The 13,631-nt window shown below is 32.7% G+C and overlaps 1 protein-coding gene across 2 annotated transcripts in view; it reads right to left on the minus strand.

Moving 5' to 3' along the window:
• AQR (aquarius intron-binding spliceosomal factor) overlaps positions 1-13,631 on the minus strand; it is a 96,350-nt gene that overhangs the window by 58,631 nt on the left and 24,088 nt on the right. For both annotated transcript variants that reach the window (XM_031952035.1, XM_031952036.1), the window contains 6 exons: positions 12,340-12,404; positions 11,603-11,719; positions 8,112-8,225; positions 7,523-7,626; positions 5,042-5,144; positions 1,034-1,154 (listed from right to left, as the gene is read on the minus strand). In XM_031952035.1, the coding sequence (XP_031807895.1) occupies positions 1,034-1,154; positions 5,042-5,144; positions 7,523-7,626; positions 8,112-8,225; positions 11,603-11,719; positions 12,340-12,404 (624 nt within the window). The remainder of the gene's footprint in view (positions 1-1,033; positions 1,155-5,041; positions 5,145-7,522; positions 7,627-8,111; positions 8,226-11,602; positions 11,720-12,339; positions 12,405-13,631) is intronic.

Below are 13,631 nucleotides of genomic sequence, written 5' to 3' on the forward strand. Positions count from 1 at the left end.
AAAAAAAAAAAAAGGCTGTTCAAAGTGAAGAATGCTGCTAGAAACATGTTTTCAATCACATCAGAGATAAGGACAAAAACTAATGACTTTAAGGAGAATAACTATTCCAGAACTTGCAAATCTAAATGAGGGATTTCCATTTCAAAGAAATCATCTTCAGAGCTATATATCAGTTTTGTTGCCACTATTTAAAATAGTGACTTTACAAATATTATCTCATTTAATCCTCACCAGCCTGGGGGGTAGTGCTATTACGCTATTACTATTCCCATTTTGTAGATAAGGAAACTAAGGTTACCCAGATAAGTAGGACAACAAAGATTTTAACCCAAGTTTTGTGACTCTTAAGTCCAGTGTTCTTTCCATTGTATCATGTTCTCAGAATATTCTTTCAATTGAATAATCCTCTCAAAACAGTCATTCTTTGATAATGAATTTAAGTTTTTTAAATACAACCCAAACTAAATTTAATGAAGGAAATAGCTGATCAAACTGTCTTAATACCAGTTTGGATTAAAAACACTGCATAACTATAAAACAGTATATTCTCTTTCATGTCAGAGTTCAAAAAACTATCTTAGACAATGAAAAAATAAATGAAACAAGATGAAGCCTTTTCAAATCTAGAACTAGAACTAGAACTAGAACTAGAAGGAACTTTAAAGGCCATCCTATCTAATCATCCAACTTTGTAGTAGGAAGAACTGAAGCCCAGTGGGTTAAGAGACATGTCAAAAGCTACAAAACTGAGAAGCCTCAGAGGTGGAACTTAGAACCTCTGACTCCAGAACCCATGCTAATGTAATTATTAGGAAGAATTAAACTCATTTCAATAAATAAATTTTAGTAGTATTGTTAAAAGCTAAGTTAAATTTAATAATTATCCTAGTCTAATTGTATCAAGGACTTGCTAGTTGTGAAAGATAAACTTGGAGAAGCTAAATAATTTTCTTGACTAATAAAATATAACTAACTATTTATTCCCAAATCCTCTTTTTAAACCAAACTGCTCTATTTTTTTCTTTGCACATACCTTCCCCAGAATAATATTCAGTTGGGACAATATTTTCATCCCAAATAATTTTCTCAGTTGGATACAAAGGCATTTGGTTAAGTTGCTGAATTTGAGAAATTCGACGTTCGTGACGGGAAACCTATTTTAAAAAGAGAGAGAGAGTAAATTTATCAACAGAATCAATGCATGAGAAATCAAAGAAGAAAAGTTTTCAAAAGAATTTACAATATTTTCTTTTATTTTCCAAATTTACATAATTTCCTTAATCAAAAATGAGAAATACATCCATATGGCTTTTGGAAGTAATTTTTTTTTTTTTCATTAACAGCTTTTCAGTATTTGAAATGAATTTTAAGATCATCAAGGGGGTTTCTTCTTAATGAGTAAAACATTCATTAGGCAGAGAAAAACTTTTTATTTAAAAATCTAACCCAGAGGCAGCTAGATGGCACAGTGGATAGAGTACTGGCTTTGGGGAAAGGAGAACCCAAGTTCAAATCCCTCCTCAGACACTTAACACTTACTAGCTGTGTGACCCTGGACAAGTCACTTAACCCCAACTGCCTCAAAAAAAAAAAGTGAATGGTGAAAAAAAATTGAAAATAATAAAAAAATAATAATAATAATAAGTCCACCCCAAAGATTAAAATAAGCGTTTTCAAATCAAGAATCTTTTATTTGAAATCAATATTTATTTATCATTAAATGGTTTTATTAACCTTTAGTCAGAACAATTCTATTTTCTCTTAAGGAATGGAATCTACTACTGACAGCAACAGTTGTTAACAACCTGACTTAAAATGGAAGACTTTAAAATATCAGATAATAGCCAAAGGAATTTTTAGAAAGCAGTTATAGTTAAAAGAATGATTTGGAAGACAGTAAAGCAGGTTTGCTCCCCAAGATCATATTACTCCAATTGAGGCAATATAGCAATAGGACAATGTTTTCCATGTGTTTAATATACTTTTACTTTACAAAAAAAAAAAAAAAAACAACTATACTAAAGATTTGAAATCCCTCAGGGAATTCTACCAAGAGTAGCTTAAACACCTGTCACAAAGGCTTAAACATTTGTCACTGAGACTTTAGACAGTTCTTTGGAACTAACTTGAAAATTAGTTTTGTCTTCTTGAATAACTAGTTTTCCCTTGAAATAAGAATTGTTCAAGGGTACGTAAAATTGCTAGCTTGGAGTTGAATTTCTCCATAAAATCTAAGTTTGGAAATAACCTTGGGGTCATCTAGTGCAATCTCTTACTCCATGCAAGATTTAACTACCATATCCATTCTTGACAGGGAGTTATCTAGAATCTGCTTGAATATTCCACATAAAAGGGAATTTACTACTTCACAAAGCACCCCATTTCATTTTTGGACAGTGCTAATTGTGGAGATGCTTATGCTTTTACTGACTGATATTTTCCATGTCCTTGTCCTATAAATTCATTGGTCCTAGCTTTCTCTCTCTCAAAAAGTATAATCCCTCTCCATGACAAAAAGCCCTTCAAATGTTTAAAAACAGCTATCAAGGAGTGACTTGACTCTTTCTCTTTCTCCTCCCTTCTTCCATTATTTTCATTTAGAGTAAACACTACAGTACCTTCAAATATTCCTCATAACAAGACTTCAAGAATATCACTACCCTAGTCAACTCTCCATGCATTATATATGGTACCCAAAACTGATTCTGTTACAACATACTTTTATGACAAAGTCTATCTGCATTGAAGTTCTCTGTCCAAGTGATTCCTTGGGAAATGGAGGTGAACCTTGATTAACATGTTAATAAAAATTTAAGTTCTCCCAGATCCTACCAAGATGGAAAAACTTAGAATATGGGATTGTAGACAGACTGCTTCTGTGTATTTAAATATGGAAAGATTCACTGCCAAAAAAATTTGGCACCTGGCAACAGATCATTTTAGCCAAAGTAATCTATGAACATCTTCTACTATGGTGTAGACTACTATTAGTAGTTTCCATACCAATGAAGTAACAAACCTTTTGAAATAGTGAAGAATTCAGTTTAAAATTTTACCAAAAGTTTAGATAATCATTTTGCAATGCAGACTCATTCTAAAATTATAAAGATGAATTAAGTTTCATGTTAGGTTTACATAAAGAATGATAGTACCACAACAGGAAAGTTAGGAAGAAAGGTTGAACTTAGGGAAAAGTTCACATTGAGCTTGAGGTAATAGAAGAAGTATCTAGACAAAGATATCTAGAAGCCAAGAGAAAGGGAAAAAAAAAATAGGATGTTTTGACTTTTTTAAAATGATGAACAAATTTCTTTTTAAAAGCAAAGAGCTAAGACTCTTGGAACTTGCTATTAAAAACTTCCTTCAGCCTCATTTCCAAAATATATAGAGAATTAACTCTAATTTATAAAAAATCAAGCCATTCTCCAATTGAAAAATGGTCAAAGGATATGAACAGACAATTCTCAGATGAAGAAATTGAAACTATTTCTAGTCATATGAAAAGATGCTCCAAGTCATTATTAATCAGAGAAATGCAAATTAAGACAACTCTAAGATACCACTACACACCTGTCAGATTGGCTAAAATGACAGGAAAGAATAATGATGATTGTTGGAGGGGATGTGGGAAAACTGGGACATTGATTCATTGTTGGTGGAGTTGTGAACGAATCCAACCATTTTGGAGAGTAGTTTGGAACTATGCTCAAAAAGTTATCAAACTGTGCATACCCTTTGATCCAGCAGTGTTACTACTGGGATTATATCCCAAAGAGATTATAAAGAAGGGAAAGGGACCTGTATGTGCACGAATGTTTGTGGCAGCCCTTTTTGTAGTGGCTAGAAACTGGAAACTGAATGGATGTCCATCAGTTGGAGAATGGCTGAATAAATTGTGGTATATGAAAATTATGGAATATTACTGTTCTGTAAGAAATGACCAACAGGATGATTTCAGAAAGGCCTGGAGAGACTTACACGAACTGATGCTGAGTGAAATGAGCAGGACCAGGAGATCATTATATACTTCAACAACAATACTAGATGATGACCAGTTCTGATGGATCAGGCCATCCTCAGCAACAAGATCAACCAAATCATTTCTAATGGAGCAGTAATGAACTGAACCAGCTATACCCAGAAAAAGAACTCTGGGAGATGACTAAAAACCATTACATTGAATTCCCAATCCCTATATTTATGCACACCTGCATTTTTGATTTCCTTCACAAGCTAATTGTACAATAATTCAGAGTCTGATTCTTTTTGTACAGCAAAATAATGTTTTGGTCATGTATACTTATTATGTATCTAAGTTATATTTTAATATATTTAACATCTACTGGTCATCCTGCCATTTAGGGGAGGGGGTGGGGGGGTAAGAGGTGAAAAATTGGAACAAGAGATTTGGCAATTGTTAATGCTGTAAAGTTACCCATGTATATATCCTGTAAATAAAAGGCTATTAAATTAAAAAAAAAAAAAAAAAAAAAACTTCCTTCAGGGTTAACAATAATTCATTATTCAAAACACTTTAGGTATAGCTATAAACTCATTCAGCAGTGTCATTAATCTGCCTATTATTAATCTCCATCCTGTCATTAAGGCATTGTCAAATACTTCAATGAAATCCACACACTAGTGCTACAACATTAACCTAATCCACATGTCTATCAACCCTATCAAAATAAAATAAAGTTTAATTAGGAATAACTTATGCTTAATAAAAATGAAACATTTTGGTAATAATCACTTCATTTTTAAATGTTATAAAGCTCTTTTTGTACTTGCCATGTATCAGTTTAAAGACTGATAAGGAAGATAATGAATGAAAGAAAAACTTATTTATTGAGCACCTCCTACGGGATAAGGAATGTGCCAAATTAACTATGCTGGATTTTCAAAAAGATTATAAATTACTGACCTAATATCTGGTTGATCTAATTACTGCTAATAATTTCATTAGCTCAACATCTCCAGGAAAGTATAAAAGGTAAAAGAAAAAAAGAATGTGAGACATATTTTTAAAAATGTAATTTACCAACAATTCCAGAAGAAATTCCTTATCAAAAGTTGTGTCTTCCTTTTCAGGAAGGGCTGGCAATAAGCAAAGATATGATGCCACCTGGTGGAGTGTGTTTGAACTGCAACATAAAATAAAAATACATAAACATAAAAAAAAATACATAACATAAATGTGTATTGTGCTTAAAATTTTTTAAATGCATATTCCCCAGATTGTAACGTGCTGCTAGATGGGCGGCCCCTTCATTTAGTCCATTAATTCATATATATTAGAGAAAGTCACTGAACATGGTCTGTTGGTAGAACTAAACATGAGTAAAGGAAAATTTGAATTACACATAGAAAAATACAAAAAGCTTCCAATAACTCATATTGCTCCTTGCTACAAGAGCCTAATATCTTCCTGGTGATGTTAGAGGATTTCAATCATGGTAGAGCATGAAGAATGAAGAATTTCTGAAGAATGAAAATTACAAGTAGCCCAAGATAGTATTTCAGGTTGAATAGCAGAATGGCAGTATAAACAGGTTATGATATTGCTGAGAAGTGTTAATAATGACTTCAAAAACCATGGAAGCCTGGATCATGGTAACAAGAAAATACTTTTAAGGGATTAAAATCTAAATCATGAACAAAGATAGCAATATCTAGATATAAAGCCAGTGAAGAAGGCCATCTATATGGGACTGTGTGGATACATGACAGTATGAAGAGAACAAACAACAAAGGACATACAGGACCAATGACCAAGTGACATTTGGGTGCAGTGATATCAAGCTCTACCAGTAGGAGGTGCTTCAACAGGAAAGGAACAGAAATCGGGCTACAATTAAACTATGAGCTGATCCCAAAAGCTTTGCAAGAACTACACTGGAGACAATAAATGTGTGAATATCTGTGGCATCTCAATGTTACTCTATGAACTTGGATCCCTACAAGACATGATACAGAAGCCACAACAAAAATGGATCATAGAGCTAACAAATATAAACAATCTCCTGTGTGTAAAATGTAGCAAAAAATACATCAAGTCCTTGTGCAGAAAAAGAAATAGATTGGTTATGTCCTGAAGACAAGAGAGAGTAGAAGAAAAGCCTGAGTGTTTCAAGGTATATTTGTGGACATGCACAAATAAGTTACACAGAATAAAAAGACAAATGATGAATGGGCTACAATTTGGATAGGTGACAAGATTACAGTCATCTTAATCCTGCAGAAGAAGTACAAAAGTACAAAAGACATTTTGAGAGAAAAGCTTTACTCAGGAACTGACCAACATTTACCAATATCTTGAGTCAGGCAAGGAAGGTAGTGGAAGGACTCAGGCTGCCTGAGTTCAAATTCCTCCTCTACTACTCACTCTTTCTACCATCTTGTGCAAGACTCTTAGCCTGCCTTGACCTTTTTCCTCATCAATGGGGTTAAATTAGGCGGCCCCTCCACCCTTTCAGCTCTCAATCTAATTGTCTACACCTACTCTCCTGGGTGCAATGTGAGGAGCAAATCTAAATATATTTGAAAACTGAAACATGTCAAACAAATATGTTTAAAAGGCAGGTTTAGGAAATATGGGTGCTTTTGCTGTCAATAAATATTGAATTTGAAAAAGAAAGATATTATTAATGTTTATTTCTAAATAATCATGTATTTAAATAAGTAAATTGTTCACTATGTGCCAGATCTAATTCATATGAACATCAAAAGCACAAAATTCTTGCTCCATTTTACAGGACCAATTATCAAAAACAAATTTTCTCCAGAAATAATGATAAAAAGCAGAGATATTTTACAGGTAGCTAATAACTATCTGATATTACTACCATCACCTCTTCCAAGCATGTAAAATTCACTATATCTATAACAGCCTCACTGAATATTTGTTGTATGTCTAGAATGTATACAGCACTATTTTCACAGAATCAGAAATGACAGATGGTCCAGCTTACTATCTATGACCCCTACTCTACTGATAGCATAGCACCTGGAAAATTTTTCCTTATAACTATGGAGCAGAAAAAAAAAAAAAAAGAATTCCCACAAAACAGAGAAAATAAGAGTTTTAACTTAAATGAAAGAACAATAGAAAAGTGCTGAATCTTGAGATATGAAAAGTCACTAATTTATAAAACTGAAAGATTTTAAATAAAAAAGCATGAACCTAAAGTGATAAAATATAATCATAAAAATGGTTTTGTACATCCTAGGAGCTTAATAAATGTTTGCAAAATCAATGAAAAAAAGGGGGCAGAAGGTGGCACAGTGCATAGAGCACCAGTCCAGATGTAATGAGGACCTTCATTCAAATCTGCTCAGACACTTAACATTTCCTAGCCCTGTGACCCTGGGCAAATCACTTAACCCCAATTGCCTCAGGAAAAAAAACAAAAAGAAAATCAATGAAAACAAATAACTAAGAGCACTAAAATAAAAATTAAAAGTCAGTCACTAAAACATACTAACTATAATATCACATCAAAATATTTTCTTTCTGACTTACCTAAGAGGTCCAAAAAACTTTAACAAAGATTCACGAGTATCCACTGCTGCCACATTTGAAAGGGCAAAATCATACAATTCAGGGAAATGTGCAAAAGCAGCTCTCTAGAAAAAGATCAAGAGAAATCCCAATAATTTTCATATATTGATGACATCTTTTTACTCTCAAAAGTTCACCATTTTCACATTTGTTAAGTAAAATTAAATGGCAAACGGTGCCGATATTTTTTAAATAACTGAACCATCAAATTTGATTATTTATGAATCACAAAATTATGTGTGATATATAAACTTTATCATTACAAATATTAAATTTAAATTACGTTAAATTTTATCTTTTAAAAGATTGTTTCCTAAGATTTAGAGAAAAAAAAGAGGGAGCAGTGAAGCTTCACATGAAAGAAAATCATTATGTTTTTCTTTAAAAATCAAAAGAAATATTAAAGGTTTAAAGCAGCATTTAAAAGTATTAGCAAGGTAAATTTTTTCCCATTAATATCACAAGTAAGAAATCTACCAAAATTTTAGAAATATTACTTGAGCCTAACTATCTAAGGCATATGCACATGGATCTAATGTGTTAAAATTACCTGTAAGGAAGTAATTCTATCGTAGTGAATTGTTGTCATCTCATTTTCTGTCAAAGCATTCCCAGTCTGGTCATTAATTTCAAAGCCAGTGTAAAATTTAAGCACATCTAAAAGCTGAAATGAGACATTTAAATTAATGAGCTGTGTGATTGGAACATATGGCAAAAGCAAAAACTAACAATGTGCCTCTGTGAAGAGCATTCCCCATCAAAAAGTCTATATATATAGCCTCAGGGAATACATATATTTTGAAGTAGAAATCTACTGACATCAAAACCCAAAAATAAAAATAAAACATATTCCAGATTGAAAATTAGCTTGTGACCAGTTTTACAATTGAAGGAAAGAATTGTCAATGGTCCATTTAATCTGCATATTCAATTCTCCATGTAAGAATTCTAAAACTAGAATAATAAAATTGAGACATTAAAATTGATGAAATTAGTTCTAAATTTCAATAAAAGAAAGTTTATAAAAATACAAAGGAAGAGTACTACTGAATCTGTATACTCTGACCAGAACATAAAAGGACTAACGTCCTTTAGATGTCTAAATGGAAAGATTAAAGTGCTATATTAGCAGTGGCCTGGCAGGGGGTGGGTATTATCTTAGATTTTATGTAGTTCATTCCTCACCTCAAGCCATTTGCTATATAGCAAGGTCTGACTAATTGCTGCAAATCATGGAAGATTCTTCTCCACTTTCACAGATAGAGACAACACAAGAGTTGTACTAAGGAATGATGATACTAAGTCCAAGATGAAGCTGTTTATTTAATTGTATAATACAGCATGTCATAAGTCTGTAAGAGATTATCATATGACAATTTAAACTAGGAAAAAATGCCCCTCAAAATCAGAAAAGCTGTGAATGTTTTATGTTTCCAGAAGACTCACATTATTGCTTCCCATATGAATACCATAAGATGGAAAGAAGTGACATTGCTTTTCCTTCTGTCCTGGGGATATATATCAATGATCCCAGGTAACTTTTATCACCAAAAGAGTGGGAACAGAAGGGTGAGGTAGAGGTCATTTGAAATCATTATTATTGTCCTCAGCTATTCTCCTGTAGCACTGTAATTAAATGAGGAATGAGAACAAAGATCCAATATTAGAATGTAAAATAAAAGGAAAACGCCTTGCAATTTTCAGATATCTATTCTAGAGAGGAAGGAAGGTGGCGTAATGGATAGTAGTACTAGGCTTGAAGTTAGGAAGACCTGAATTCAAATCTGGCTTTACAGAGATACACTAATGTCATCCTAAGAAGGCCACTTAATCTCATGTTTGTCTCAAGTTTCCTCACTTGTAAAATATGAATAATAACAGCATTTCTTAGGGTTTTTGTGAGGACAAAAGGAGATAATCATTTTAAATCACTTAGCACAGTACGTGGCACATAGTTATTGCTATTATTAGAGTCAACTTGCAAGGAGAGCATTTATTCTGTATGGTAAAGGAGATAATTAAAATAAAACTCAGAAGCATACCAATGAGACAAACATGTCACTGTTTCAATGGAACTACTGATCTGACTGATTTGTATACTCCCTCCAGCGGTGCATGACTTTTTGTAATTTTGTGCTACTATTATCTATGTTCTCCCACAATCCTCTTGTGGAGGGCTATATAGCATGCTGATGTCGTTCCTGTAAGTTATATGGGTAACAAGGCAGCATGACAGTTACTCATCTTTATTTCTTGTTCTCAGTACATGAATAGCTCACCTTTTTTCTGGACTTATGAGTTCTGTACAAAATATTTTAATTTGTTTTTCCTACAAATATATCTATATTCTTCTTTGGATGACCCATAATTCTGATCTCATTCAACAAGCATTTATGAGTACCTTATGTGTCAAACATAAAATTTAGATGCTAGAAGTACAAAGACAAAAACCAAAACAAAACAATCCTAGTTCTCAAAAAATTGAGTAAAACATTTATCCCAAAGAAGAGATCTCATGAAAGACCTCTTGTAGGAGATAACACTTGAAATAAGCCTTTAAGGGAGCTAAGGATTCAAGGCAAAGGTGAGCAGATAGAAAATCCTTGGAAGAGGGCCCAGACTCTGCAAAGGCAGAGAAACATCATTGTTACTAAATCTTTGAAGATCTTTTTTACAATTTTAACAAACAATAATCACGACATCTTGTACTCTGTACCACTAAGTCAAATATGATGTGAAAGATATGACCTACAAGAGAGCGTATTTTGAGAAAGCATCCTTTCCAATCTTAGATTTTTGTTGAAAATGCCCTTGAAATATATGCAGAACATTCTCATAAAAATTCCTTACAGATAAGAAAGACATATAGATAAGCAATAAATGATGTCTTTTTTTTTTTTTTTTTCAAATTTTTGGGGGAGAAATTTTCCCCCCACAAGGTATTCAGACTTCTCTTTTTTTACATATCTTGATATACAATCCCACACTTTCATTTTCTCCTCTCACTTCTCACTGTTTTGTGAGACTATAACAGGTCATAGTTTAAACCATCCTGATCCAAACTGTTCTGCAAATTAGTTTATGCTCTAAACCCATTTTGCCAATAACTGCTATGACCTTCTTCCTAAGTGTATGTACACTGCCTAAAGTAATCTTTATAGAATATTCTATTGTTCTCCTCCAAGAAACTGATTCTGGTTAAATCTCAACTGGAAATAAAAATGGCTATACTGACATATTAGTGACTATTCCTTTTTCCATTTCCTTTTTTTTTTTTTTTTAAATATTGCTAAAGTAATTAAGTCAATTCAAAGCTATTTCATTTGCCTACCATATCTTTTTATTCTTATTTTTTTTTCCTAATTTGGTGTTGATTCCTCTGCTTGCATTGATTTTCTTTTCAAAGTTTCATGGGGATATATAATAAAATTGACTTCTCTATTTGCCTGTATGAGGAAAACTTTTGAGTCATTCTTCCTAATATTTTTATTTCAATGACAGTAAGAATGTAAATACTGAAAAGATGCAGTTCTTCTATGGGTTTTTCATTTCATTGGTCAATGCATAAGGATCTAATGTTTAAAGAAGAGTTTAATTCAGGTTTATAGATATTCTAGAAATTGTGACTCTTAGCAACTTCTGTTTTCTTGTCATTGTTATTGCAAAAGCCAAAGAGGAATCCATAGAACAGAAGCTCATTTTGTCCTTTTCACTGTTTCAGGCATCTCCAAAAGCAAGTATTCATTATAAAGTTGCAATCTGCTAGTGACAGACCTCATCATATTGAGCTACTCAGATTTTTAGACAGAAGTCAGTGTTATCAGGATGTTATTCAAAACTTTCCAATATTTACCACTTGTCAGTGCTTGTACCTCACTGGTATAAACTCCTACAACTCATAATTTGCTTTCACATCCTAGTGAGACACTGGATAAGCCTTCTGTGGAGAACTTTATCCTATACTTCAAAATGCCAAAATTCAAACATTTAAAAATAAATCATCAGTTTTATATATAAATGTTCAAATACATCACAGCTCACCTGGGAAAAAAGATGACCATCACCTTCTCTACGGACAAGATTGGACAGGTAACAGTGAACCACAAGATGGGAGTCATCTAACACTGTGTTAAACCAGCGCCGTGTAGGGAGCAAGGCCTAGAATAAATATGACAGAAACCAATTTTGCTTATTCTCCACAGCTAAAATAGAATTCTGGGGCAGCTAGGTGGCACAGTAGATATAGAACCAGACATGGAGTCAGGAAGACTCATCCTGAGTTCAAATCCAGCCTCACATTTACTAGCTGCGTTACCCTGGGCAAGTCATTTAACTCTACCTCAGTTTCCTCATGTGTAACATGAACTGGAGAAGAAAATGGCAAATCACTCCAGTATTTTTGCCAAGAAAACCCCATAGGGGTCACAAATAGATATAACTGGACTGAAAAAAACTACTAAACAACAATAAAGTAGAATTCTAATGTTACTTAACAAATGTTGCTCATAACAATGTATTTTATCACTATATATATATATATATATATATATATATAAATAAATTAAAGGTATAGGCTTTGATATCATCTAAACTCAAGGACTAGGTACTTTTTTACTCCAATTTTGATAACTTGTTGGTTAGGTGGATTTTGTTGTGTTTTTTCTAGAGACATTAATGACAGACGGCTAGCTCAAAATAAAGATGAAGTAATTAAATACAAACACTGTCCAACTAGGGCTTCGGCCTCATTCTTACCGTAAACACCTTAGATTTCTTACCTCTAGATCAACCACCAGCTCAATAAATCGTTCACAGTAATGTACTTTGTCCATAGTGAGGGTTTCTAAAAGAAACAAATGTTATTTTTTATTTTAATCTGCCATCATTCATATTATGCTATTAAACTTCTACTTTGAAACCTGAATTCTATCTAATCTCTCAGATGATGGTGGAAAGGGGAATGTGTAGAACGTTGTGATTAAGAATCAAGTTAAATATCTCGCCACAAACCTCAAATAAAAGAGCTCCATTTCTCAGCCTTACTTGATCTCTCTTTTTTTTTAATATCTTGAATCCTCTTTTCCTCTCTCATCTAGTAGTACCATATTCCCAAAAAATCAACTCTACTTAGATACTAGATTTAGAGAGGGCATGGAAACTTGAGGAAGAAATAAAAACAATCCCACACTATTTTTATTTGAATTTCTTCCATTAAAGAAATGATTTTTGTAAATTCTTATTCAGTTTTACATTCTTCATCTTCTTCTCTAAAGCAGTCTTCTTGTTTAAAAAAAAATGGTATTTTTAAAAATTTTCCTTTAAGGGCAAAAGTACTAAATGACAAAAAATAATTTAGATAAAACATTTTGCCAGTTAAAATCATACTGTCAAAAGCTTTGTCTATTAAGGGGAAAATAATTTCAAATTCCCCAATAACGAATTGCTTTTTCCTAAGGAATGTAGATTAAATAATTATTCTACTGTTTCACAAATTTTGATCTGAAAATTTCATGAGAAAATGCTATACATAAAACTGATGTGCAACTTAGCCAATTAACATTTATTCAAACACACAGGACTTAAAACATTTAGACTTAAAGGACTTCAAACAGGAAGCATTAAGACATGTAATAAAACCTAATTATTATTTCTTTTACTTTAATTATTATTTTTTTCTGATTTACCCCATCAAAATAAACGAGTTACATCTAGAGCAAATGGAAGAAAGAGTTACGGCTAAGTGGCGGTAAACAAAAGCTAAATAGTGATAGCCTGGTGTGGGGAATAAAGTACCAGGCTATATAGGCTGGAAGATTTAGGTACAAATTTGACTAACATACTTCCAGTGTGACTGGGCAAGTCACTTAACTCATGTACAAGTGGAAACTCCATAGCACTTATCTCTGAAATCACACGCTACAATCTGACTTGGTGGCTTATGGAATTTAAGATCTTTCAGATAAAATGATGCTCTCTTCTTTATTAAAATGCATAAACTTAAAGGTCCTATAAATAATGGATAGGTAATGGAAATGTTTCAGAATTTAATTATAGTAAGGTGCAACTCCCA

This window comes from Sarcophilus harrisii, chromosome 2 (genome assembly GCF_902635505.1).
Source record: "Sarcophilus harrisii chromosome 2, mSarHar1.11, whole genome shotgun sequence".
Classification (NCBI taxonomy): Eukaryota; Metazoa; Chordata; class Mammalia; order Dasyuromorphia; family Dasyuridae; genus Sarcophilus; species Sarcophilus harrisii.